This window comes from Typha latifolia, chromosome 8 (genome assembly GCF_019914945.1).
Source record: "Typha latifolia isolate L0001 chromosome 8, TyphaL0001v2, whole genome shotgun sequence".
Lineage (NCBI taxonomy): Eukaryota > Viridiplantae > Streptophyta > Magnoliopsida > Poales > Typhaceae > Typha > Typha latifolia.
This window is the reverse complement of record NC_133093.1, coordinates 1,803,209-1,819,505: the sequence shown is the minus strand read 5'-3', so window position 1 is coordinate 1,819,505 and position 16,297 is coordinate 1,803,209. Positions and strand designations below refer to the sequence as shown.

Genomic DNA, 16,297 nt, shown 5'->3' with positions numbered 1-16,297 from the left:
CCATGGTTTTATAGCAGTGGAGACTGGAGAGTTCGTAAACGGGTCGGGTTTGCTTTCCAACTCCGTACCATACATAAATCGCAGTTTAAAAATATTGATTTAGTGGATTAATTAATTTAATTATGTTTACTCCGCAGAAAAATTAAAATAATAATAATGATTTTTAACGGTAGGTCATATAAAATTACTAAATAAAAATAAAACTATCATTGCAATCGATCTCTGAATTAAAAATTAATATAACTACACTTATTCAAAGAAACATTTCTTAACTTTTTTAATATTCACAAGGACTAAGTATAATTAGCCCTTAAAAATAAGAACCATTGTGCAAGTTAGCTCATTATAGCCCATTCCTATCAACTTAATTATGGACATTGACTATTGAATTATCGAAAACAAAAAAAGGTAAATGATTGAAACCAGATCTCTCCATCTAGCTTTGATATGTAAATAACCTTTGGCTAAAAAGACATGATCAGCAAGCATGTAGTGCTGCAAAAGTTTTAAACATTAATTTTGAAGTAACAGTAAGCCAATCATTAAGAGCAAACTATGAAATCAGAAGCTTTGATGGAAGACAGGCTGAAACTTCTTAAACATCTCAAGTAGTAAACCAAATGAAACCTAAACAATTCTTGGACTAGAAACCAAAGCAACTACAAAGTCTTCAGTTTAACTTTTATGCATCTAAATGCTACACGATGGCATTTGCTGCGCTAGCAATCCTCGGCCACAGATCGGCACATTCCTTTCCAATTGGTCCTGTAATAGCAGAACCTGCAACAAGAGAAAACAAAAGAGAATTTTGAAAGAGAGAAATTTATTCTCAGGTCATAATAATATGTATCAGAGATTAATGAGCATTTCTGTGGAATAAAACATGCAGGTATATTTTTTGAGGTTGCAACATGAGAATTTGAGACAATTCATCTTTTTGTACCTTTCATTTCTCCTTTAGGGTTCACAATAACTCCAGCATTATCTGCACAACAGGCAATAAGAATTTAATGATTAGAAAGCTTTCAGGTTCAGAATATATAACAATAGAGAATATAAGATCTGATCAAAAAATTATTCGGATGATCATAACTCTGGATAGAAGATACCAGTATGCACAGAAATGATGATGAGTAACCATAGAATTATTGTTCTACCTCATATGTAAAATGACCAAATAAATAACTTATTTTGAGAAGTACATGTTTATGTTTAATAATTCTGAAAGAAATGGTACCAAGGATGGATATGGGATCAACAAGAAACTGAAGATAATTTTTGAAGATACAATTAACATTAGCTCAATTGGTATAAATGCAAAATAAGAATTTAATTAAGTGAAAATCAAAATCCACCGGATGCATATCATAGTTGTGACTGCTGCTATCAAGAATAGTGGTTAGAACTGAATGACTAATGTAGGCTTTGCTGCTGCAAAGCCAAAAGAAGGCCAGATTACCATTTGAAAACATTTATACTCGCTCATTTCTTTTAAAAGCAAACTGTCCAATATAGGCTACCCAGTCTGCATAAATATGCAACTAAAGATGAACTCTTCAAAACAACAGGTTTCCAAAACTATGATAACATTTATGTAATATGAGAATCAAATTAAGCACATATTAAACAAAATCTAAAATCCAAAGTATGGATGTATCCAGCTTGCAAATATCACCACACTAGAAAGTAATACACTTGGGACAAAATAGAATAATAATCTAACATCAAAGAGAGAACTTAACTGGAAAGGTTGTGAACCAACTATAATAAAACAAGCCACAGTATAGTTCAATTCTATAATCCTACAGAATTTGCAATGTCAAAATTATTGATAGTCCTACCATGTATAATCTAATCAAAACATTTGTCTATCAGTAATATATCATACCCTACAACATTGTTAAAGTTTCTTTTTGATCCATAGCCCCAGTTATCGCATGGAAAAAACTTAATTTCTTTCCTAAGCCATAAATTAATTTTCTCCTCACATACACGATTTCTAAATTAATCAAGAAGGAAGAACCACATATCATTTGCATTAGTACAGAAAACAGTTATCTGTAAATGACTTGCTGTCAGTGGAAGCTGTATATTTGACATATTGCACTCTGGAAGTATCCATAACATAGATTCAAATAGAAGAGAAATTAGAAAGAGGTCTTATATATGAAACATATAATGTAAATGTACTATGCGACTATTAGGTCATTATCCAAAACAACCAACTACTAGAGCTGCAAAAAATTCATGGTGTTAATTAAACAACGGCTCGGCTAGCCAATGCTAGGCTACATGAAGATCATATAGGATTGAAAATAAACAAGCTGAGCTAGAAGGAGACAAATCAGGTTTTCAAAATTATCATAAAAATTCATCGACATCAATTAACAACCTCAATAAAGATTAGAACCGCCCAAAGTTGCGTCATTTAGTAAGCAAACAAACAAAACGATCCATAAACACGAAAAAAATCAGAATTTTAAACGACGCACTTCTCCAAAAATATCAGAGAAAAAATTCCAAGATCATAAAGTTTGATAAAATTACCTTCAAAATACATGTAGACTCCATCCTTTCTCCTCCATGGCTTGCGCTGCCTTACGATGACGGCGGGCATGACCTTCTTCCTCAGATCGGGCTTCCCTTTCTTGACGGTGGCCATCACCATGTCGCCCACGCAAGCCGACGGGAGCCGGTTGAGCCTTCCTTTGATCCCCTTCACCGAGATGATGTAAAGATTCTTCGCCCCAGTGTTGTCGGCGCAGTTGACCGTGGCCGCCACGGGGAGACCAAGGGACATCCGAAACTTGTTCCCCGCTGATCCACCGCGACCTGAAAAACATACGATTTCGACCAAAACATCTCAAATTAATCGCGAGAGGTGGAAGAAACCCCTAATAGATTCAATCAAGAGCTACAGAGAACAAAGAAGTACCTCGTTTCGACATCCTGGAGGAAGATCGAGTAGAAACGACTTGGAGAAGAGCGAAGCCGCCGGCGGCACGAGTTTTGTATCTACTAGACGAGCTATCTAGGGTTTTTGAGGTGGTAGAAATTACTAAAGAGACCTTTGGTTGAGTCGAGGACTTTTCGCAATTTACTACCAATATTATTTGTTTTTACAAACTAGGACTGCTTCACGGACATAAATCCCCTGCTAATTGCTTTGTCCTTTGCAGTTTGCAGATAAGTGGCCTTATTTTGCTAAAGCTTGAACTAGTTTTTTTTATTTAGCATATAAAACTGAGTGTATATTATTACATAGTTTATGTGCATTTTTTTTAAATGAAATGCGCATAATATGTAAATAAGAGTCCATTATTGCAAAAGCTCGAGCAAATTTATTTGTTAATAAAATTTATATCGATATATAATATGACATAAAATTAAAATCATAGTTTAGCAAATTAATAAAATACACTTTATAATAGATGGATTAAAGGAGGAGAGATAAGACAAAGAAGAGAGTAATTAAAATGACATTTTTGAGAGTAAAATAGTAGTGGATAAATATAAAAATATTTAATAGAAAAAAAAAATGAGAAAAGATAAGTAAGTATTAATAAATTAGTATTAAAATAAGTTGTTATTTAGTTGCTATACTAGTATAGTATACTTATACCAAAATAAGATTACTTTTATTTGACAAGAAAAACAGAAAAAAAATTACAAGATAAAAAAAGTCTATTTGCCATGCATTATTGAAGGTGATACTGTAAAAATCCAATTCTTTAGATAGATCAAGAGAATCAAAGGCAATATTTGTCTCAAACATATGTTACAAAACTTGCAAGGATGGAGCTCAATAGTCACTGCTCAGTGCTCACCTAAAAGGAAGGCAAGATAGAAGAAATAAGCATAAGGGCATAAACAAATGTTGAACAGAGATTGGAAAATTATCTGAATGAATTTATGACAGTTACTATGTATAAAGTCAAACCATGTTCAAATTCTTCGTATCACTTTGCGACAAAATTCCAAAGGTTGGCTGCTAAATCACCTTTCATGCAATCCGGGCATGATTCCTCTCATCTATCATCTTCCAGTCTACCATCAAAGCATCCTCAAATGCTATCTCTCCTACTCATAACTTCACCTAAGAACAATATCTTTAGGGACACCACCAAGACGACATGGATCATGATTATTGCAACTCCAAAGAAAACTCAGATCTCGCTTCATTTTTTTTTCCTATTTTAACACCAGCCATTCAGTTAGGATGCTATGTTTTCTCGATATGACTTTACCTGAAAATTAAGAATACCAGATAGGTTACAACAACTTAAAGACATTCCAGTAATCCATTTACATAGAAGAGTGAGCACAAAGCAATCAACTTTCATATGCTTACCTGAAATTTTCCTCCTTGTGTTGCGGTGTCCTTCCAACGACATACCTCGATTTCTTTCTCAATGAGCTTCTTTTCTGCACAATGCAATGCAGACTCCAACTCTGCTATCCGCTCCTGTTGTCTTATATGTAAAAGTTCATGCAGCCTCCTCTCAAGCTCTTGTGCAGAAACTCCAGATGACTGATTGTTGTCTTTTTTTTCAGAATCAACTTCTCCAAAGCTCCTACTGAAGCTTTCCAAAATATTGTATTCACTCCCTAACTTTATTGTCAAGGAGATAAGGAAGCAGTCAAGAAAAGGGGGTGCTTGAAGTTTCAACTATTTGAGAAAATATTGGAGAAAGAAGTTCAATGCAAGCTTTAATATGTGGCAAAGATTCTGTAAGAGTAACTTATTTATCTTTACTTTTCTTCACAATTTTTCACTTACAAAGATAGTCGATAAATATATACAAACAAGAATATCTACTAGCAGCTTCAACCTCTATAACAGTTTGACTCTGACAACATTTTGCTCACTCCTTGATGACTTTACATGGAAATCTCTTCACTTCTCTGGCTAAATCTTGCACAATTATATTTTGTGTAGCGATCCATCTTTACTGTGGATAAAGATGATTTTGCAGCTTGCTTCCACAAAAAAGAAGCCCACCTTACTGTCAAACTTATCTAACAGAAGATGAAGTCTTTGTTATCATTGCCAAACTTTTTCTTAAGTTCCCTGGGTTACACTCATGAACCTAAAGAATTAATTTGGTTTAGTCCTCTGAAATATTTCTGCATGTGCCCACACGTGGATACATTTTGAGTATGAGATCCTTTGGTTTGCCTGCATAAGTACCAGGCATCTCTCATATTTACTTACAATGCCACAGTATTTCAGCATTGCCTGATCATGGGCATTCACTTGGATAGATGGACAAAGTTGGTCACTGAAAGAGCAAAATGATGTCATCGCCAGGAAAATGTATGAATAAGTACATCTAGTACAAGGGTTAGATATTTTTTACTTCATTTTGATGATTCACAATCTAAAGGATACATCTGTTGTTCAATAGATGAATAACTGATTCCTTATTTCCTATCTTCAAATCTTGTATTTGATCACTTCCTCTGGAGTATATCTTTTGTCATTTTCAAGTCAACAAGTCTAACTGTATCAAAACAGACATATGATATGTATGAACGTCTAACATTTATTAAATTACTCCTTTTCTTTGTTTTGTATTAGTTACTTTTAGCGTACTTGATTAAATGTTTTTAAGTAAATGTCTTTAAGCCATTCACAAAATTAAAATGCATATGAACCATAGTGACATACTAACACGTATACATTGTGAAACATGTTCCATTATCATACCAGCAGCATAATGCAAAACTGCAAAAGTCATGCAGATAAGATGTACCACACTTATAAGTGAAGAATTTAAACAATCCAATGAGCTAAATCCTTGAAGAACTTTCTTGCAAAGAATGACTAAACCAATGTCAAAGATCAAAATAAATAGCAAGGATAAATAAGAGCAAAAGAAGGAAATCCTAGAAGTAACCTCACTGAGATATCACTTGCACAATGTTATAATTTCCCTCCCTGATCCATGGGATCGTCATCTCCTATCCCCATGCATACCAAATGTGGTTGTTACTTAACAAATTCTAACCTAGAAGGAAACTAAATACTTAAATCAAGGGAATAAAGAGTAGATTTGTTGCAAAATTTGAAAAAAGATTCTAGTGTCCTACCATTATCAAGTGATATAATATAGAAAAGTGAAAGGTAATATAACTTCCTTAGTTCAATCAGTTTGATGCATGAAAAGGAGCACTTTGAGAGACTAATACCTCCATTGTTTGTTGCCCTAGCAGTGCATATAAATCTTCTCCATCCAAGTTGTCTTGTAGACGTTCAAGTTCAACTTCAAGCTCTGCTTCCAATTCATTCATCCTCAAGCAACTCTCATATTCAGATAATCTCTCACAGTTATCAGATTCTACAGCACATTTTGCTCCTTCCTGGTGTAGTGAAGCTATATGACTTTGCAAAGTAACAGCCTTGCATTTATTTACATTCAAAGAGCAATCTGATGAAGCAGAGATGCAATTGACACTTGACTTTGAGAAATAGTCTAACGCATCTCTCTTTCCATATTCATCCTTAAACTCTTTAAGCAGCATTTCCATTTGAGTTCGCAACTCTGTCATCTTGTTGAACTCAGTAGCAGTCTTAGCTAGGACGAAAACCAAGCCTAGTCCCATACCAAAGTTGAATGATGCAGTTTCAGGCTTCTTTCCTGAAAGAATTATAAAAATTTGAGCACTTAAATGAATCTTCAAGTAAATGCATGTCTAATACCAAATGGCTGTATATGCAGAAACAAAGTGACTAAGTTATACTTTGGCAAACCTAAAATTTCATTCAGCTTACCCCACCAGATTAGGTTATAACTGACTGCCAATAAGAAAACACAAAAAAGTTCAAAATTGAAAAATATTCACGTTATCAGCATACAAGAAGGTAGCATTAACCAGAAGCATTACTCATATTGTATACTAAATGAAGAGTTCTTCAGCTTTGTGCCACCAATTAAAGAGAATAGGATTGAAGAGTATCAATATCATATGTTTGCTGACGATGATATGTTTCAGGGTGAGAAGAATAAGGAAATGTCCCACAAGAAAATGCAATCACAAGATGCACAATGCACCAGAGAATGCACCAGAGAATCGATCAACCAGTTTATTAAAAACTTATCATTTTGTAAAAGAACAAATCTTATAAATTCTTAATACTAATTTCAATATAAAAAGATGCAAAAATAGAGGAGTAAGATTATGCAAAGACAGGAATATGAGAATATATAGTTACATTAAGCCTTCAGAAGCAATTCTATAGGCTTCATGAGCAACACATAATATATATTAGCAGAGACATTATATCTGATGCATAGCACATGTATGTATAAAAAGAAACTCCAAGATTTCAATTAATTCAACCAATGCTCATGTGGAACAATACCGTGGAATCTAATTGGTCATGCACATATAGTAGATTATGAACGTTATTGTAACATTGTGAACAGTACATGATATCCAACAGTAGAGGAATCCGCTCAACCCTATAGAATGTGGACAGCAAAATATAAATACTTCACAGTAAAAGAAATATGCAGCAATAATTGGCATCACAGAGTTCCTTTGTCTACACGATTTGCTATATCACGAGATTAAAAATAATAATAATAAGTATAAAAAGGCTACCAAATTAACCAAGTATACAATACAAAACAATCTTCTGAACAACACAAAGAAACGATCTCACAGCATCTCATTGACCATCAACAGCATAAAAAACTGAGGCTTGGCAGTGATAGTAATATAGTGAGCAAAATATAATATGAAGCAGTAGAGGAATCCTGTCTACCCATAGCATATGGACCACAAAAAACCACATGCTTTAGAGCAGAAAAGAAAGACATATCAAGTTAACATGCTATTATAATCCAAATGACATGCCAAAAAAGCGTCAAGTTAAACATATTTAGTAGAAAACTGCTACTACATTAATTGAGTAGATAAAAGAAATCATAAAGAAATGGATGCAGAAATCAATGTGAAAGATCCAGTAAACTAATCAAGAGTATCAGCACCAATACCAAAATATAACAACATTGAAGAGATCAAACAGATAGACTGCAACTGTTTGGGAAAAAAAAATCCACCACCATACTCCAAAGGATCACTTTTTTGAGGGAAAAAAACTCGCATTTTCTATTAATTACAGTATCAGAACACAAGTGAGAGCAGACCCAGAAACCGAAATCAAGTAAAAATCAAATCCCAAGATCCCAACATACCTGAAAAACACAAGTGATATCCCGATCCCACCTCCCCACTCATTCCCATCTCCAAAACGGGCGAACGCACCTCTTCTTCCTTCCTCTCCTCCATCCCCTTCCCCTTCTTCTCACCACGAAGCGTCGAAAGCCGCGTCGACATCCGGGTAGAACAAAACCATCTCGACATCAGATTTCCACGAGTACGGCAAGAAGAGGAATCGGGTGAGGAGGAGGAGGACGACGACGAGAGAGGCATAGAGAGAAAAAGGAGCCCGCCTTTCTTCTGGCTAGTACCCATTTCGTCTTCCTCGTCGTCCTTCTCGTGGAGGTAGTCCATTACTCGCTTCGTCTTCTTCTCTTCCTCCTCCTCAGGAGTACCCGCCCTTCGCATCGAAGACACCACCATTGTTGCTTGATTTGAGGCTTGGTGTTTTGGCGGAAAGGAGCCGTGGATTCGTTGCTTGTGAGCGGGATTTGCGAGAGGTAGGCCCATAGGAGAAAGCGGTGGGAGGACAGAGGAAGTGGGAATTAAATTTAATTGTTTCTTTTCTTTTTCGTTTTTTTCATTGATTACGAGCTCTAAGATTAGATAAAAATTATAAAAATAAAAATAAACAAGCTAGCCTTCCCGCCATGAGTTGAACAATTTGAGCAAATCATCTCAAAAAAATAAGTTAAAATAAGTCTAAATTAAGATGGTATTTGGTTGCTTCACTTTCAAGAACTTTTCTAATTTTAATATTTAATTAAAAGGTTATTTTCTTATCTACTAAAAATAATCTTGATTTTTTTAACTTTCTTTTTTGAAAGAGAGAATAAAAACAAGCACGTAAGCTTTTCATTACCTCCTGAATTTCTTTTGGTATATTATGATCATTTAAATTATTAGAAATACCTAAGCTCTTTAACGCCGTTGACGAAATTGGTGAATTAACTAAATTGTCCCTCTACTTATATTGGCAAGATAGTTAAGTAGGTTAGTTAATATTAATTTTTTTAATTCCTTGTTTACTCTCTTGCTTGAATCCCCATTTCTCCCAAAATACTAGCATTATCTCCTCTCTATCTCCCCGACATCTCGTGGGGTTGCCAGTCATGGCTTGTGTTCTCCATCTTAGGTGAAGCTGTCGCCATCCACATCGTACTCGGGAGACGAGGAGACCGAGTTGTTGGTGATAGTCGTGCAGCCCACTTCCTCACTACATGTGTCAAACATGATTAGCATACTCTACCCCATCCCAAACGTCGCACTCCCTTAGCTCATGCAGGCTCGCTTCTCCTTCCTTCCCACGGTCGCCACTTCGGCAACCCTAGACAGAATAAGGGTGTCTACGTGGGGCGGGTAGGGTGCACCTATCACCCACACCTGGGCGATGGCAGTGTGGAGCTGGGACGGCATGCCTTGGTGCACAATCGCCTTCATGGTACCCTCAAGGGTGGTGCTGCCCTTGCCATGGGCCCACATGCCATGCAACAAGATATGCTCATTCTCCTATGTCAATTCAACCACCTCACTGTACTCTGACGTAGGGTGTGGTGGCGGCAAAGGAGGTTCAGGATTGGTGGATTGAAGGAAACTCGACCACTAGATTCCTTCTCAATCCACTCTTGTATTTACCACCCTTGTCTTGAGGCTTTTAGGCCAAGAAGAAGCCAGCATCGTCGAAGTAAACAAATTCACCATCAACATCATTCCTCCGATATTTGCATTAGCTATCAAATTCCCTACTTAGACGTTTCTATAGGCGCAAAGCAAGGTTATGGTTATTGCTTGGATTGCCTTTGTGGTGCTCATAATTCATGCCATACTGTCGGCCATCTTTATATTTGTCTTCAACTCGGGGTTGGTCGGCGGGATAAGGGCTTTATTTCGGGTGGTGTATGTCATGAGTTGGTGCACGGATTGGTTGAACTCGGAGACTATCAACTCAAACTTAGACTTGGATTCTAGTTGAAAGACTAAGAAAAGAGAAGAAAAACAAAGATTGGTGGACAGGGTTGTCCTAGTATGCATTCAATGAGCTTTGGCTTTTCATTAAGTTGTCTAAGGGTAGAGGGTTAGAAGGTATTTTCGTCATTATAAAACCTCTCTTAAGTTATCACGTGCATATGAGGGTATTCTCGCCATATTATTATCACGTGACTATTACATGGTAATGATGGTTCTTATACCAAAAGATAGGTTACGGAATGATTCCTTCAAGATCTGAATTTATTATTCGAATCAGTCTACGCAACCGTGAGAAAATATTCGTCAAATATTCTCTTGTAGTCATAAAATTACGAAACCAAGTGGATTAGATCTGTAACTCTCTGACTACAATTTTCGTATTTATGCCCTTTGCATATTCGAACTACAACTAGAAAAAAAATACGAAAGAATGCGGGTGATGGTGGTGGTGACGAGTAGAGTGGATGTTAGCGTTATGGAGGATTATGGAGATAAAGGTGGATGGTGGATATGGTTAAGGAATATAAACGAAGGGGAATAAGTGGTCGAGTTCCCAAAGAAGATAGAAGAATCGACAGTCGAGGGAGATTAGAAGTTAGGAGAGACATTGCCAACTGTAGAGGTGAAAAGTTAGTGAAGAGGAAGGAGGAAGATTAGGATAGATAGATAATAGAGAGGTAAGAAATTAATATTCCAATTGCATTATAAATTTAGCTACCATCTACATATTTATAAATGCTAGCCAACAAGTTCTAAAATAATAAATAACCCTAATTCTAGATGATTCTCGTCGATCGCGTTCAAACACGCCCGATCGCGTTCGAACACACAAAAGGCGTACTTTGTATGTGCGAACGCGATGTAGGCATTCAAACTCTCCCGACCGCATTCGAACGCGCATTATGCATTTTGCGAATCTGATGTAGGCGTTCGTAAGGGCATTCGAACGTGACCCATCTTGCGTTCGAACGTGACCTACAGGAATTTTATTTTAATGAAAATAAATAACTAATGCAGTAAGAAAAAATCTTAACTAAATGTATCAGCCCACCACGCTTCCCCCACCTTGTCCTCAAGGTGAAAAGTCGGGGAAACACTCCAAGATTTTAGTCTCCAACTCCCATGTTGCCTCATCGGATAGCTTGCCAAGCCACTCGACTAGAATCTCTATCTCTAATCTGGTACCATGTCGTCAATGGCGTCTAGCAAGTATAGGAACTGGCTCTATGATCTTTGTCTCCTCCAATGGCTCCAGTAAAGCTGATCTAATGACCTCATGATCACCAATGCGCTCCCTTAGTAATGAAACATGAAAGACAAGATGCACTCTCGACCCCTCCAGCAGCGCCAAATGATATGCAACCGAACCAGTACGCCCTAACACCCGAAATGGACCAAAGTAGTGATGTGCTAACTTTTGGTTATGCATCGGACGCAAGGTCACATGTCGATACGGATGTACTCTCATAAACACCCAACTGTCAATGTCGAACTCCTACTCCCGATGGCTACAATCACAAACTTGCTTCATACGATTTTGAGCAAGTTTAAAATGTGCACACAACTTCCTCAATGTAGCGTCTCTATCTATCAAAGCTAAGTTCACCTCTGTCTGATCTACAGATGCCACTGGATCATAAGCGCGTAATGTCAGAGCCGTGCGTTCTGATATGGTAGGTGGTGTTGTAGGACCACTCCGCCTATGGTAAGAACTCCAATCATCGTCTCGATATCTCTCCAACAAAAGACCTCAAGTACTGCTCAATGCCTCGATTGACCACTTCGGTTTAGCCGTCCATCTATGGATGGTAGGCCGAATTAAAGTTCAATCAAGTCCCCTGTAATCTAAAAAACTCCATCCAAAATTAGCTCATAAATACACGATCATGATCTGAGACAATTGTGTGTGGCATGCCATGTAACCGAGCAACATTTCTCACAAAAATTTCAGCCACTGACTTGGCTAAAAATGAATGTGATAATGCCGAAAAGTGCGCATACTTGCTCAATCTGTCAACCACCACAAAAATAACAGAATAACCACGTACCAGTGGAAGACCCTCTATGAAATCCATAGAAGCATCTTCCCAAACACGGTCCGGTATAGGTAAAGGCAGTAGTAATCTGGCTGGTTTCAATGTGGTTGCCTTAGCCCTTTGACAGACTTCGCAAGCACGAACAAAACTCCGCACATCCCGCCTCAATCCTGGCCACGTACAACTCGGAGATATCCTCCCATAAGTCCTCAAAATACCCTCATGACCAGCCTCTGGAGTTTGGTGGAAGTGCTCCAATAATTTCTGCCGCAATTCATCATTTGCGGGTACCAAATGCATCCGCAGTCCAGCAACAAACCGTCTTGATTCTCTAACTCTGGATGACGTTACAGATCATCAAACACCTCCTACAATCTCAAAACATCTAGGTCAGATGTACACGCATACCTCAGCTCGTCAAGGAAGGGAAAGGTAGGAGAAGAATAAGCTGCAAGCTCGGCGGTATCGAGTTGGCGCGATAGTGCATTCGCCACTCTATTTTTCGTTCCCTTCTTGTATTGTACATCATAATCATATCCCAGCAATTTTGTGACCCATCTCTGGCTGTGCCGAGTATGTATACGTTATCCCATAAAGTATGGAAGGCTCCTTTGATTAGTTAAGATGATGAATCACCTACGGATCAAATAAGGCATCTACTTTTGTCACCGCATGCAGAATTGCTAACATCTCTCTCTTATAAGTCGATAATTGCGAAGATTTTTGTGATAAAACCTTACTAAGAAAGGCTATGGAATGTCATCATTGTATTAATATAGCTTCTATGCCAACTCCCAACGCATCACATTCCAAAACGAACTATTTGGTGAAGTCTGGTAGAGCTAGAATAGGCGCCGTTATCGTTGCCATTTTCAGTTTTTTAAAAGCTGTAGTGGCTTCATTCGTCCATCTAAAAGAGTCATTTTTAATAAATAAGTGAGAGGAGCAGCGATCTTGTCATACCCGGCGATGTAACGGTGATAATATTCGGTCAACCCCAAAAATCCTCGCAATCCTGTAGTAGTAGTAGGAATAAGCCAAGCGATCATGCATGCCACCTTTTGAAGATCCGCCAATACACCTTCAGCTGAAATGATGTGGCCTAAATACTCCAGTTGTGATACTCTCCATGGGAACTTGGACTTCTTAATCTTCAATTGGTTTTGCTTTAATAAATTCAGCACATCTTCTAAATGTCTTCAATGCTCCAATTCAGTCGTGCTATACACCAAAATATCGTCAAAGAATACCAAGACATACATTCGCAATAGAGGTCGAAATATATCATTCATGAGGCCTTGAAAGGTAGCTGGAGCATTGGTGAGACCAAAAGGCATAACTCGAAACTCATAATGCCCGTCCAGAGTCCGAAATTTAGTTTTATGCACATCCGCCAGGTGAATTCTAATTTGATGTTACCCGACCCTCAAGTCAAGCTTGTTGAATATGGTTGCCCCTGCAAGCTCGTCCAGTAGCTCCTCTATAATTGAAACGGGATACCGGTCCTTGACGGTAATAGCGTTTAGTACCCGATAGTTAACATAAAAACGTCATGTCCCGTCCTTTTTTCGCACCAATAGCATGGACAATGAGTATGAGCTATGACTTGGTTGAATGAGGCATTGCTCTAACATCTCGGCTACCATTTTTGAGATAACTTACTTTTACATATGTGGATACCGATATGGCCTCACATTAGTTGGTGCAGCCTCGGGCATAATCTCTATACGATGGTCCGCCGTTTTCCTTGGTAGTAACTCATGTGGCTCCTCAAATGGTCTAGAAAAGTTATCAAATAAATTTGATAATTTAATTGCAATACCTGAACTCATTTGAGGTTCATCTTATGCTGGTCCTAACTGAAGAAAATAGGCCAAATCTACGCACAAGGCAGCCCCATCATAGGCAGAATCGCAGGAATTGGTGAAGACCGAACGCCATCAAGCTGCACATCTTTGTTTCCTTGCTTAAATTTCATCCACATGCTTCGAAAATCAAAAGTGACGGGTCCCAGGCTTTATAACTACTGACTGTCAAGGACAATGTCCGCTCTTCGCAGCGCCAATGAATACAAGTCCACAATAATGTCGTGTCCTTACACTCGAATACCGTGCCGTCTCCAATAACAACGCCAAATCCCATGGTCGGTTCAGCATCCAAACCCAATCTCCTCACTAACCTCTCATCTAGAAAGTTGTGTGTACTCCCGGAATCGATGAGGATGTGCACACAATACTTTCTAACGAGTCCATCTACCCATAATGTCCTTGACATAAAAGTACTCGTATATATATGCATTGATATTTTAGCTTGGATATCTTCCTCCACGCCCTCCTCAACGGCCTCCTCATGGACCTCCTCTGGACACTCTCCATATCGACAAACTCATCATCCTCCTCGAGACCATCAATGAGCATCACACTCCCGATTGGTTTGGAACACCGATGACCGGGGGTAAAACGCTTATCACATCGAAAGTAAAGGCACTTTGTTCTTCGCTCCTCTACCTGGGCAGGTGTGAGAGTTCGAACGGAGAGTCTTGTGCCTCCTCTAACATCGGAAGAATGTCTCAAAGGTGGTCGTGGTCTAGTACTAGCAGCTGCTGTCTTTGAACACATAGAATTTCTAACCGGCGTTCTAGGCGCAAATCGCCCATCTCGGTTGCCCCAATTTATTTTCGTTGCCATCTTGAGAGCCTTATGCTTTTGCTCCATCCTCACGGCCTTCTCAAAGGCCTCCTCAGGAGTGGTAGGACATAAAGAATGAGCATCTGCCTGTATCTCCTCTAGCAGCTCTGAAATAAATGTGCTCATCAATGTCAGTTCAGACTAAGATGGCTCACAACGACTACTAACTCTTTGCAATTCTACTTGGTACTCCAATACGGTCGTCCTCTAAACCATCTTGCTTAATGTGGCTGTCACTATCCCAAATCTGCGTGTAATCCTCCTATAAAAGTCAGCCCAACTGATAAATCCTCCACCACGAATAACCAATCTATACCAATGCAATGCCGTTCCTTAGAGGTGAAAGCTTGCCATCTGGACCTTTGCGTCCTCTGCTATCCCTTGACAATCAAATTATTGTTCAACTTGAAACACTCAATCTGTTAGATCACCACCTTAGAATGTTGGAAAGTCTAAGCGTGCGATTCTCCCTCGAATAGCATTGTCAGGCTCACGAAAGATCCTTGGTTTAGGACTGAACCTTTGTGCTTGTTGATCTCCTTCTCTAAATCCTCGAGCACGTCCATCACCATCTCCGAAGGGATCAACCTCATCCTCAAAGTGTCAATTCTCCTCATTGACGAAGTGCATCAATGTCGCACGCCTCTCAGATTCCACCACCGTCGGTTTTGGGTTTTGTATCGGAGGTGGGGGATGATGTGTAGGCATAGGTAAGAAGGGATCATTGACACTAACATGTCGCACCTGGACCTGTGGGGTATTGGATTGGTGTGGTTCCACCGCTGGTCCTTCTTGAGATACCGATCTTTATCGAGGAGATGACGAAGCCGATTGGTTCATGATATATTCCTTTAGATCATTGTAATCCTTTTGTATTACATCAACTCTATGCAGCAATGTTTGGAATATGCCACTTAGTTCATCCGCCAAGCCCATATTCACACCCATGAACGTTGGTTGACTCGGTCCTGCCGTGGTCGCTCCAAATGAATCGGCCTCACGGTTAAGATTATCTTGGATTGAGTTTTCCCTTGTCGGTGTGCTCTTCATTAGTCTCCTTATTGATGTCATCTTCCTTGTTTCAACTATTAATAGAGGTCTGAGGTTCGTCTGGCTTTAATACCAAATTGATGGGTTCTTGTACTAAAAGATAGTCTATGAAATGATTTCTTTAAGATCTGGATTTATTACTGAAATCAGTCCACACAACTGTAGGAAAATATTCGTCAAATATTCTCATGTAGTTATAAAATTATGAAACTAGGATTAGATCCGTAACTCCCTGATCTACAATTTTTGTATTTATATCCTTCACAGATTCAAACTAAAACTAGAACGAAAATACGAAAGAATGCGGGTGATGGTGGTGGTGACGGGTAGAGTGGATTGTAGGGTTATGGAGGATTATGGAGATGAAGGTGGACGGTGGATATGGTT

General features: G+C 38.5%; 2 protein-coding genes across 4 annotated transcripts; both read right to left on the bottom strand.

The window, feature by feature from the left end:
* Nucleotides 1-475: 475 nt before the first annotated feature.
* LOC140793405 (large ribosomal subunit protein uL14) lies at nucleotides 476-3,087 on the bottom strand. Its single transcript, XM_073144871.1, has 4 exons — nucleotides 2,936-3,087; nucleotides 2,548-2,832; nucleotides 944-985; nucleotides 476-780 (listed from the first exon to the last, which is right to left on the bottom strand). Exons 1-4 carry the CDS (start codon nucleotides 2,946-2,948, stop codon nucleotides 698-700), a joined length of 423 nt encoding a protein of 140 aa, XP_073000972.1. The 5' UTR covers nucleotides 2,949-3,087; the 3' UTR covers nucleotides 476-697.
* A 624-nt stretch (nucleotides 3,088-3,711) lies between these two features.
* On the bottom strand, nucleotides 3,712-8,675 carry LOC140793949 (protein POLAR LOCALIZATION DURING ASYMMETRIC DIVISION AND REDISTRIBUTION-like). Of its 3 annotated transcripts, XR_012110037.1 has the most exons (5): nucleotides 8,205-8,675; nucleotides 6,193-6,641; nucleotides 4,352-4,612; nucleotides 3,941-4,247; nucleotides 3,712-3,827 (listed from the first exon to the last, which is right to left on the bottom strand). XR_012110037.1 is itself a non-coding variant. In XM_073145737.1 (4 exons), exons 1-4 carry the CDS (start codon nucleotides 8,590-8,592, stop codon nucleotides 4,215-4,217), a joined length of 1,131 nt encoding a protein of 376 aa, XP_073001838.1. In that variant the 5' UTR covers nucleotides 8,593-8,675; the 3' UTR covers nucleotides 3,712-4,214. The 3 variants fall into 3 exon arrangements, 1 of the variants encoding a protein (XP_073001838.1); XR_012110038.1 differs by having other exon boundaries at nucleotides 3,712-4,247; nucleotides 4,352-4,608; XM_073145737.1 differs by having other exon boundaries at nucleotides 3,712-4,247.
* Nucleotides 8,676-16,297: the final 7,622 nt, after the last annotated feature.

Excerpts from the sequence above, each read along its gene's own strand:
- LOC140793405 (XM_073144871.1), bottom strand. Across the intron at positions 986-2,547 it reads AGTCTACATGTATTTTGAAG|ATAATGCTGGAGTTATTGTG; the intron begins GTAATTTTATCA and ends CCTGTTGTGCAG. Across the intron at positions 781-943 it reads CCCTAAAGGAGAAATGAAAG|GTTCTGCTATTACAGGACCA; the intron begins GTACAAAAAGAT and ends CTCTTGTTGCAG.
- LOC140793949 (XM_073145737.1), bottom strand. The coding sequence starts at position 8,592 with ATGGTGGTGTCTTCGATGCGAAGGGCGGGTACTCCTGAGGAGGAGGAA. Across the intron at positions 6,642-8,204 it reads ATATCACTTGTGTTTTTCAG|GAAAGAAGCCTGAAACTGCA; the intron begins GTATGTTGGGAT and ends TAATTCTTTCAG. Across the intron at positions 4,613-6,192 it reads TAGGGCAACAAACAATGGAG|TTAGGGAGTGAATACAATAT; the intron begins GTATTAGTCTCT and ends TTGACAATAAAG.